The sequence below is a fragment of the Bidens hawaiensis genome, unplaced genomic scaffold, assembly GCF_021521415.1.
Source record: "Bidens hawaiensis isolate Kalapana, Puna unplaced genomic scaffold, B.hawaiensis_p1.1 tig00003115_1, whole genome shotgun sequence".
Lineage (NCBI taxonomy): Eukaryota > Viridiplantae > Streptophyta > Magnoliopsida > Asterales > Asteraceae > Bidens > Bidens hawaiensis.
Window position 1 is genome coordinate 1869700 of NW_027491167.1, and position 11204 is coordinate 1880903.

Below are 11204 nucleotides of genomic sequence, written 5' to 3' on the forward strand. Positions count from 1 at the left end.
ATATTCATAATAAATAAATAAAAAAAAAAAGTTCCATAATGTTTGGTATAGATGACATCGCCCTAGTTTTAGCATTGTGTTTGTAACCCTTAAGCATCGAAACTGCCGACGATTACGTCTATGCCTTCTCCGCCCAAATTCCACCGTCTTCTTCGCTCCTTATTATTATTATCACATCCCCTTCATTCCCACATTCCCCTTCATTCCCTTAATTCCATTCCACCTCTCTCTCGTTCTTTCTCTCGTTTCTTCTTCATGGCTAATGATGAAGACCAACCGAAATTCAAGGTTACCATCGTCGGTAGCGGCAATTGGGGCAGCGTTGCCTCTAAGCTCATTGCCTCCAACACCATCAACCTTCCATCTTTTCATGGTTTGTCTTCATTTTATCACATTTCTTGTTTTTTTTTAAACGAACCCATGTTTGATCTTGTTGGATTGTTATTATTATTTAGATGAAGTGAAGATGTGGGTGTTTGAAGAAACATTACCCTCTGGTGAAAAACTCACATAAGTCATCAATCGTACCAATGTAATTGTTTTTTTTTTTAAATTTTCAAGATTCTTGAATTTGTATAAAGTTTGGATTTTTTTGATTTTTTGGGTTGTTGATGAACAGGAGAATGTGAAATATTTACCTGGGATTAAGCTTGGGTCTAATGTTGTGGCTGACCCAGATCTTGAAAATGCCGGTACTATACTATCATCACCTGTCATTCAACAACTTCCTGCCAAAATATGATATCTATATTATTATTATTATTATTATTATTTATTGTCACGTGCATACCATACACATTCTTTTCTCTGCCTTAAAAAAATTACTTTTTTTGGATTGTTTTAGGTTTCTTGAAAGAAATTCAGGGTAACAATATGTTTCATAAAGATGATTATAAATAAAAAATAGAGTTCTTTCTATTCTTGTATCATACAAGTTGTGTATAATTTATTTGGTGAATATTGCAATGAAAGATAGAAAAAGATTATTTTTATATTTATTTTTTTTATTTTAGAGATCTTGAAATTCTGGGGAACAACATGTTTTATAAATATGATTTTATAAAAATTAGGGCTCTTCCTATATTTGTATATAATTTATTTAGTTAATAATATTAAAGTGAAGGATAGAAAAAGATGATTTTTTTTATTTTTTTTTATAAAGTTCTTGAAATTTAGGAGAACAAAATGTTTTGTAAAGATGATTTTATAAAAATTAGGTTCTTTCTATACATGTGTGTAATTTATTTGATTAATATTTTGCAGTGAGTGATGCAAACATGTTGGTGTTTGTGACCCCACATCAATTTATGGAGGGTATTTGCAAGAGATTAGTTGGAAAGATTAAGGATGATGCTCAAGCAATTTCTTTAATAAAAGGAATGGAAGTCAAGAAGGAAGGTCCTTGTATGATCTCCACTCTAATTTCACAACAATTAGGCGTAAACTGTTGTGTTCTTATGGGTGCTAACATCGCTAACGAGGTGATGTTTGACTAATTTATTGAAAAGTATTAATCAAATTTCATAATGGTTAACACCTATAGATGTATAAGCAGATTGCAGTTGAGAAATTTAGTGAAGCAACGGTAGAATATAGAGGAAACCGAGAGATTGCAGAAAATTGGGTGAAGTTATTCACCACTCCTTACTTCGCGGTCTCAGCTGTAAGCACAATTAATTAATCGTTAGCAGTTATTTATAGATCGATTGGATTTGAATGTGCCATTTGAAAGTAATTATCAAATAAAATAACCAGATTAGATAATCAGTTTTGATGGTGTTGAATGTTTAACAAATTCTGATTATTTCCAGAGTTTAATGAGAAATATACTTCTAATTTCAAAAAAAAACATGTTAAGGGTATTCAAGTAATTTTGCTTATATCATTTGATTATTAGTTTTGTTTCCGCTAGTATTAAAGAAAACACGAAGTCACGACAACCAGATAATCACTTTCAAACATGGATTTAAGCGCTCATTGGCCCTAATTTTGTGGTTTTTTTAATATATTAATGTAGTAAAGACATTTCTCATATTTGTTCAAATACAGTGTCAAGATGTGGAGGGAGTTGAATTATGTGGGACTTTGAAAAATGTGGTTGCCATAGCAGCAGGTTCGATTTTTATTTTTACTATTTAGCTGTTTTTTTTGTGTGTGTAAATTTAGGCTTGTAAACGAACCGAACGAACACAGACAAAGCATGTTGTATTTGTTCGTTTAACATTACCGAACAAACGATCGAACACGAACAGCTAAACTAACAGGGTTATCTTGCTGGTGTTCGTTCGTTAAGAAAAATTAACATGTTTGTGTTCGTTTATGTTTGTTCGTTACCAACATTAACGGACAGGTTACGAACGAGCATAGTTGAACGTAGATGAACGGGCATACCTCAGCTAAAGCCAGTTAAAAGCAATGTGAACAGCGTGTTGGACCTAAAAAGTTATAAAAACTAGACTAAATTGTAATGGGCCAAAAAGTTTCAAATGAGTATATTAACGAAAGTAAACTATCAAGCTTAAACAAACATGAATGAATGTAGAGGAACAAACATAATCAAATTTAAATGAACAAAAACTTCTATTCATGTTCACAAGCCTATGTATAATTATCAGTTAGTCAGTCAGCTATATTGATTACAACTTACGGATTTTAATTTGTTCTAAACAGGGTTTGTGGATGGATTAGACATGGGAAATAATACAAAGGTATATGCAAAAACTTCAAAAAAGTTTGAAAAAATAACATAGAAAAATGAAGTTTCTTATTCTATTGATTATACAATTATTATTGATTCCAGGCTGCAATAATGAGAATTGGATTGAAAGAAATGAGAGGCCTTTCAAAGCTATTATTCTCTACGGTTAAAGATAGCACGTTTTTTGAAAGCTGCGGTGTTGCTGATCTTATAACAACTTGCGGTAAGGATGAACATACTTTTTTTTCCTTTTTATGCTTTCATTACCATGAAAATGGTTTGAATTTGTTATGTCAGTGGGAGGGCGAAACAGGAGATGTGCGGAAGCATATGCTAAGAACGATGGCAAAAGGTTCTGTTTTCCGTCTTTAATATTTTATTACAAACAGAATGGTTTTATGATTTTTAGTTATTTGTCATGATATATAGGTCTTTTGATGATCTCGAAGCTGAGATGTTGCAAGGACAAAAACTACAGGTACTTTCAATTATATTATATGAATTTATATGCATTTGCATACCACAACCGCCGAAACTGCATGTATACGTTGATTTTGAAGAGCGTTTCAACTGCCAAAGAGGTGTACTAGGTTTTGAAACACAAAGGCTGGTTAGAGATGTTTCCATTATTCACAAGAATTCATGAAATTTGTGTTGGTCGTCTTCCACCGTCTGCCATTGTTGAGTACAATCAACAAACGTCTAAGAGATCTCCCGTGGGTGGCCCGGATTCACTTCCGTGACTTACATGACTATTATAATATTTATATGTAATGCTGAAGTTGTTTTGAATAGTTGATATTTTGGGTTTTAAAAGAATTTGGTGAATCAAAAAGTAGATAAATGTTTCTTTCTACACAGGAAAGGAAGATATTGTTAAAGTGACCTTGTATCTGGAAAAGCTAATTTGTTGTTTCTCCTGTTTCAAGATTAATCAATCATACATGAAAACCCCATTTTATTATTGTTATTTCTAAATAGCTTCATTTTTGTCTTTTAATTATTAGTCTGTTTGCTGAAACCGTTAATTACAGTTGATTTCTTCTTGAGTTTATGTTTAGCAACCGTTAATCTGTATTTTTTTTTAAAAGAAAAATACAACGTATTTTAAAAAATGCCCCATGCAGGATCGAACTACAGACCTCCAGTTTACAAGACTGGCGCTCTACCACTGAGCTATAGGGGCTGATTTGATAACAAGTTTCCATGTAATTCCAAATTTTCTCTGCCTGTTTTTACAAAATAAACATATATTATGTTATAGCAAACTAATTAAATACTTTATATCAAGAAATAAAAACGAGTATCAGGTTTGTAAAATAAACATTGTTATTTTATATACATCTCTATTTCTGGTGGTAAATTTGTAAGTTTAGAGTATTAATATGCAAAAATGACAAAATAAAATACATTTTTCGGGTCTGGGTGTTTTCAAGTCAATCTATAAAAACTCATGTCTTGTTTGGATTCATATATCCGCCGCAACTTCTGACCTGTCGTGTTTGGGTTCTGAGTGTCCCACTAACACGACCCATTTAATACCTATATACTATAGCCTGCATTACATACTGCAATTGCCAAGTACAAAATTTATTTTCATCAATATTAAAATTAACAAACGTTCAACAAACTAATAACCGATCAATCATATATAGGTTTAAAATTCTTATAAGCAATAACAGCATAAAACGGATCCGAACCCGACAACAATCCCAAAACCCCTTTGATCCACCCGAAACCCGAACCACTTCCCTTCGCCCCATCATCCAGTTTCCGCACCACTTCCGGCTCAGTGAACCCATCAACACATTGAAAATACTGAACCACCAACTGCACCCAACTAAACCCGGTCCCTTCCCTCCACGCACCAATCGCCTTCTCATAAAACATCCGGTTACTAAAACTCACAATAAACACCCCACCGGGCCTCAACACCTGAAACACCTCAGCGAAAACCTTTTCGGGCTGTTGAAGATACTGAACACTAACTGTACACAACACAGCATCAAAACTATTATTATCAAACTCAAAGGTTTGATCCTGGTTAAGATCTTTAACCACAAAGTAATCGAGTATCGGGTTCTTGGCTAGCTCCTGTGCATTGAGCCCATGACCAACTACTTTCTTGTAGTTAACTTCTTTTGGTAAATGGCTAACCCATGAGGTCTAGGATTTCGGAGTCTGGGGTCAACCGTTGTCGGTAAAGGTTGGTTAGTGTGTCGATGAAGTTGTTGTCCACGTGGGTTACGAATCTTGGGTAGGAGTAGAAGTCTCTGTCGGGAGTTATGTTGAGTTTGGTTCTGCCTTGTTTTGTGAGAACCGTACGTTTGATTTCACCTGCTGATGATGATGTTATTGGGTTCCATTTGAAGGGTTTGAGGGCTGGTTGAAGGGTGTTCATGTGGAAACTGGAAAGTATGTTGGTGTGTACAATCCTCCAATGTACAAATGATGGATAAGGGGGGGTTATATTGTGATGTGAGTGCACAATATATTTTTGTGCGGCCATAAGTATTATTGTGGATTTTTCTTCTCTAAGAATCTTACTATGAATTTATATTCATGTGGATCTTCTAAATTACGGCTATGGAGGAGTCGGAACCCCAGCGAGGTGTTTACAACATGCAAGTACACATCAACATCTAGCAAGGAGATTACAACAAGTAATGAAACAAAAGGCAAATGTATGGAGCTCAAATTATATTCACAATCATCTTTCTAATGAACACAGGCCATCAACCTATTATCAAAGACAGTAGAGTAAACCCAAACCCCAAAAAAGGCTAAAGAATCAAATACCATGAATATAATAAAATAAAACTTCAAACAGAGGGCTGTAAATTGACGACATTTTCATTTACAATCCACAAAACAATTCAATCAAACAAATTTAAAATCACAAAACAGAGAACCAACATTTTGACCTTGAACCAAAACAAGTTAGAACATCATATGGCAAACAAACACATCCCAAATCTAGTAGAGCTTTATTCTGGTTTCAATTGATTTTCGGCAAATAGGGCACGATTGAAGAGTTTGACCGCACTCACAACACGTCTGCAAAAAATACACATAACAGAGTTGACTATACGAATCCAGTTGACTTTAATGAGCACAAATGAAGATAATCCAGTACCTGGTGACCACAGCCAAACGCCATATCCTTCGGGTTAGTGAGACAAATGGGGCATACCTACAACATATGTAACAAATATAAGCACATGATAACATTTGATCATCATATGTAGCAGAGCTATTTGTACCTGATTGTCATATGTAGAATTTGAAACAGTTGGGCTCGTGCTCTGAGAGCTCATTTGATCATAATAGGGCCCAGCAGAATGAACAGGACTCGTTTGACCATAATAGGGCCCAGCAGAATGAGCAGGACTCGTTTGACCATAATTTGACTGTGAGCCCTTCTGAAAGCTGCTTGAATGTGACGATTTTAAGCTGCTAAAAGATGATGCATGAACCGGTGGAGGAAGTGCAACCCTGTTAGGAGAAACCCCTTTCCGACCACTGTAAATTCAAACAAAATAAAGACAGTTAAGTAGTGGTTACAGTGTTACACTTAACCTGTTTACTTATAAACGGGTTGATTCTGAGTTATGTTGGTTACCCGAGTATATTCAGTTCAATTGTTGCTTTATACTGAGTTGGAATTTCCATTAAAGCTGATAGAGCAAATTCAGTCTCTTTTCGTATTGGAGGCACATTCTTTGACATGATTTCTGTGAAATTAACAAACTAGCATACAAAAAATAAATAACATAAGAGCATATAACAACAAGGTATGGTCAATAATCGTTTATGTTTGTTTATTTAATAAATGAACAAACATGAACATTTTTTTTGTTCATTTAATTAAACAAACGAATATGAACACATTTTATTTCTTCATTTAAGTTTGTGAACGTTCGTTCATTTATGTTCGTTTGTTTACGTTCATTTATGATCGTTATTCTACGTTTGTTTAAGTTCATTCGTTTGTTTACGTTCATTTAGGTCCGTTGCAATTTAGTCTAGTTTTATCGAACTTTTAAGCCAAACATGTTCAATTATGTTAGTCCAATTATGCTTAGAACCGTTCGTTTACACTATTAACAAATGAACATAGATGATCGGTAGCACACTCATTTACTTAACAAACGAACACGAAACACTACCCGTTTAATTGTTCGTGCTCGATCGTTTGTTCGGTTAAAGCTAAAAAACGAACACAGACACATGCTCCGTTCGTGTTCATTTCGTTCATTTACAAGCCTGGAAATAACACCGAACGTGAGATTATTGCTTACCTGAAAATTATCAAAGTCGCGAGCAGGGATATTATCATCAAATTCTCTCATCATATCCCAAGGCCCGTCTCCAACTCCAACTAACACAATCGAGAGTGGAAGTTTGCTAAAAACAAAAAAAGGGAATTATATTTCATTGTGAACAACTTAAATTGTAAAAGATAATGCATACAAAAGTTTGCAAACAAACACCTTGCTTGAACTATGGCGTCTACGGTTCTTTGCTCTTGTGGACTTAAATTGCCAGGCTCGGTATCGACACTTCTTGTTACCTGCTCGATAATATAATTAGAAATTATTAGACATTAAATTCATACCGAAGAAAGATAAAAGGGACAATTTCATATATACCCCACAAACTTGGACAATCTCATATATACCCATGCAAAACTAAAAATATAATATATGCCCTTGCAAAGTAATTAAAATATCAAATTTACACAATTCTTAAAAAAATTAATAAATGACCAGTCTACCCTTATTTTTCTAAAACTTAAAAAATTTCATATATATCATCTTTAACTTCAAAAAAATTTTCTGTACCCATTTTTATCTTAATCTTCTTTTACCTATTTTTGACTTAATATATATTTTTTTACCCACGAACAATAGTTTTCTCAAAATTTAGAATGCTTATTGTTCGATAATCATGCGATAATACCCGTTTAGATTATCTGATTCGAACATAAACATTCGATTGTTAGATTATCTGACACCCAGAGAACAAAAGAGGAGAGACGATGGTTCGGTTCGCTTGCTTATCGTCGATGTCGATCAAATTCCTTAAAGTTGGGTATTTATGATATTATTTATCTTGGTCAGGTATATATGAAAATTCTCAAGCTTGTAAGGGTATATATGAAATTAATCCATGACTAAAAAGTACCTGCCCATCTGCGATAATCAATAACACGTGATACTGGCCCCCACTTTGCTCAACAATAGTCATAGCCTGTTCAATAACAGGGGCAAATGATGTTGGTCCTGTAACATAATAACGAATGAACAGAGTATAAAAGAACCACCAGCTACAATTACATAGAAGGTAAAATATAAACAAGTGTATAAAGTATATATCAAACCTGCAAGCTTTAAATGGGGGGTGATTTCTCTGTACCTACTCAATACTTCTTCAAAGCCATTACAAAACCTCTCTTCTGGATAAAAACTGAAAACATCTTGATCATGCGTTGATGCTGCAAGTTGGTAGCAAAATCAAAATGCAATATCTAAGATTTAAGACTTAAAGATCCATATTAACAAAACTATCACTATAAATCAAAGTCATATACCATCTCCAAAACCATAACATGGAATCAAGTTATCCTCATCAAATGCAGCTAATGTTTTCCCAATAATAGTTATTGCTTGCTCGTACGGATTCAAACCATCCCCAATATAATGCAGGCTTTTTCGGTTGAAAGACCTTGAACCTGTTTTAGCCAATAAATAGTTTACATGTTTTTCTTTAAGTATTGTGATTAAGCGAAAAAGACAAGGATAATATAGTTACCGACTTACCGGTCCATTCATTGCTCTTCGTAAAATCAATACCGACAATAAGGTTAGAAGATTCAAGTCCTGCGCGTGCAAGAGCTTCAGTCACCTGCACAAAAAGTGAAAGTATCTATATATCATTCTACTCATAATGAACTCTTATAAAAGAAAACAATACACATAAATGTAATAGTTTACACTAATGTAGCCATCATAAAAGTTCCACCAAAAGAAACAAATTATTAGCACTAACTTGCACAATATTACAAAAGCATGACGTATTTTCGATAAAGACATCTCCGAGAATCACCAGATACAATGATTAATCCAAATAGTAAAGACAAAATTCAATAGCACAACATTATCTAAATACAATAACGAGATTGACATGGACCGACAAACCATAGGATCACAATACAAACAAATAATACATCATATCTTCCAAATTCCATAAACAATACAAGCAATTAATTCTACCTGTTCCAAAGAAGTGTAATTATCTGCAATTCTCGAATACCTCCGGTCAAGCTTGTTCTGCGGTCTAGACGGAGCGGGTGCGGGTGCAGGAACAGTCGAAGGAAAAGGTGCAGCATAGTGCTGTGGATATGCAGGATACGCCTCCTGAACGGGATAATTCTGAATGTTTTGCGGTGGATAGGAATAAGACTGTTGAGGACTACTCCCGTACTGGCTTCCGGAAAACGACGAGCTTGATTGAAACGATGACGAGTGCCTGTAACTCCCCTCTTTTGAACTCTTTCCCCCCATCAATACAAATTATCTATCTAACTCTCTGCAGAGAATCATATCAATACATAATAATATATTATTATAAATCACCAATAGAAATTGAAAAGTATCCTGGAAATTAAAAGACGACTGACTGACAAATCCACGAGAGTAAAACCCTAAGAAGCGGTTACGGAGAAACTTCGCCGACATTATACTCATACACGCATTAATAATAATTTCGTGTACGACTTGGAAATCGATATTATTATTATTATTTATAAAATGAAAAGAAATAGCGGAATTAGTCGGTTGCACGTCAACCTACCGCTTACGCCATTATTAATCACTAATTATTATTATTACAAGATAAATAATCAAACTAGATCTGAAATTAAAAGCAATTAGGAACCTGGATATATAGTGTTAGCATGAGTTGTGGTAGAAAGTATCAATGGCCGGTTGTCTGCTAAAAGGAATAGTGCTTTTTAGATGAATTGATTGGTTAGTGTTTGTTTAATGGAAGAAGGCACAGCACATGGTGGGAATAAACGAAGAGAAAGAAAGTCTACGCAATTTCTTTGTTAGGTTGCTTTTGATTGATTATGTTTTAGTATGAAATCATTTGAATTGAGTGTTAGTTACTTCATTAAAATATCAATATATTATTGATTGGATAGAATATATAATATACTAACAATTTCAATTATTAAGATCCCTGAGGAAATAAAAGTTCTAAGGTTTCTTTGGATATTGTCGTGCCAAAAGGAAGTGAGAGTCAATTGGGTTCTATGGGAGAAATTTGATGTCCTGTGTTTGTGAGTTATTATTTGGTTGTTTTCGTTGACTAGTTTCTTACTAGTTGTTTCTATTAAATGCTTCAATGAACTTTTATTTTTTAATTTTTAATATAAAATGAAAATAATATATTCAGAAACACAAAATATGTAAATAAAATAGATAAAATTGCATGAGTCTCATTAGCTTAGTATAATTTTCTTTCTAAACAGTGGTTTAAAGTTAAAACAAGTATTTGTGCATCTGCATTATTGTGAGAACTCGGTTGATAATGGTTTAATTCGTTACGGTAAGTCAAATGAGAAAAGAAAAGGAAAAACACGGTTGATAACGGTTTAATTTGTTACGGTAAGTCAAATGAGAAAAGAAAAGGAAAAAACAATCTAGAAATTAGGATGGACCTCAGTGTTATTTCTATAAGATAACTTACCATTATTGGCTCTATTCCCTCCACAACTTTTCTAGTTATCTAACTATACTATTAAAACAATAGACTTTAACTTAACATGGCCTTTTTTTTATTGGTGTATTCTTAAACTTTCCATTTTTTAAACCTAAGTTTCAATTTCTGGCTCGATCTCCCGCGCTATGGTGCCCATAGTGTATAGACTAACAATCCTAGTTTGAAGACATTGATGTTTGGGGGTGATGCCTTTCTTCTTTTTGTTTGAAAATCAAAGTTAGGTTTTATTCAACTTTCCATGGTGGATATCACAGTTAGGTTTTATTCAATTCAAAACCATTATAAAAGATTGATTCTTTCTTCTTTTTTTTTAATTACAGATGATAACAACTTATTTACATTTAATATTTTCCATGGTGGTGAGTTTTCTCAATTTCCCGGTAGAGCTTACGGGGGAGGACGGTCGGTTTTCATTGACAATGTCGAGGTTGGAAAATTGTTAAGGATGATTTGGTGGATATGGAAAGAAATCTAGGATATCCTCCTAACAAGGTACTTTACTTTCATTTTAGAGAACCAAATAAGTGTATGGATTGGGGTATGCATCCATTGTGTGACAATCTTGATTTTAAGAAAATATTTGATATTGTAAGAGGTGGGATTAAGGTGATTGAGATATATGTTGAACATGGGCATTCACGTTTGATAAACAATTTATCGTCCTCTTCCCATTTTGACTTTGCAAATGAAGTAGATGAAGTTGATGTTGATATAGAAT

At 33.8% G+C, this 11204-nt stretch overlaps 1 protein-coding gene, 1 non-coding gene and 2 pseudogenes across 3 annotated transcripts; 1 reads left to right on the forward strand and 3 right to left on the reverse strand.

Moving 5' to 3' along the window:
• Positions 1 to 241: 241 nt before the first annotated feature.
• On the forward strand, positions 242 to 3597 carry LOC143622275 (glycerol-3-phosphate dehydrogenase [NAD(+)]-like; annotated as a pseudogene). The gene is made up of 11 exons (XR_013151667.1): positions 242 to 373; positions 456 to 532; positions 620 to 692; positions 1264 to 1481; positions 1556 to 1663; positions 2050 to 2113; positions 2671 to 2708; positions 2801 to 2921; positions 2996 to 3050; positions 3128 to 3176; positions 3259 to 3597. The product of XR_013151667.1 is annotated as a glycerol-3-phosphate dehydrogenase [NAD(+)]-like (transcript).
• A 216-nt stretch (positions 3598 to 3813) lies between these two features.
• Positions 3814 to 3884, reverse strand: TRNAT-UGU (transfer RNA threonine (anticodon UGU)). Its single transcript has one exon. It is a non-coding gene; the product is annotated as a tRNA-Thr (tRNA).
• Positions 3885 to 4299: 415 nt separating this feature from the next.
• LOC143622276 (uncharacterized) lies at positions 4300 to 5124 on the reverse strand (annotated as a pseudogene).
• A 235-nt stretch (positions 5125 to 5359) lies between these two features.
• On the reverse strand, positions 5360 to 9843 carry LOC143622322 (E3 ubiquitin-protein ligase RGLG2-like). Its single transcript, XM_077093511.1, has 12 exons — positions 9638 to 9843; positions 8974 to 9289; positions 8521 to 8605; positions 8292 to 8432; positions 8082 to 8195; positions 7886 to 7983; positions 7192 to 7271; positions 7000 to 7105; positions 6321 to 6448; positions 5962 to 6220; positions 5835 to 5891; positions 5360 to 5755 (listed from the first exon to the last, which is right to left on the reverse strand). The coding sequence occupies exons 2-12, from the start codon at positions 9262 to 9264 to the stop codon at positions 5675 to 5677; spliced, it is 1440 nt and encodes a 479-aa protein (XP_076949626.1). The 5' UTR covers positions 9265 to 9289; positions 9638 to 9843; the 3' UTR covers positions 5360 to 5674.
• Between the last annotated feature and the right edge of the window lie 1361 nt (positions 9844 to 11204).

Excerpts from the sequence above, each read along its gene's own strand:
- LOC143622322 (XM_077093511.1), bottom strand. The coding sequence starts at position 9,264 with ATGGGGGGAAAGAGTTCAAAAGAGGGGAGTTACAGGCACTCGTCATCG. Across the intron at positions 8,606-8,973 it reads ATTACACTTCTTTGGAACAG|GTGACTGAAGCTCTTGCACG; the intron begins GTAGAATTAATT and ends CTTTTTGTGCAG. Across the intron at positions 6,221-6,320 it reads ATTGAACTGAATATACTCGG|TGGTCGGAAAGGGGTTTCTC; the intron begins GTAACCAACATA and ends TTGAATTTACAG.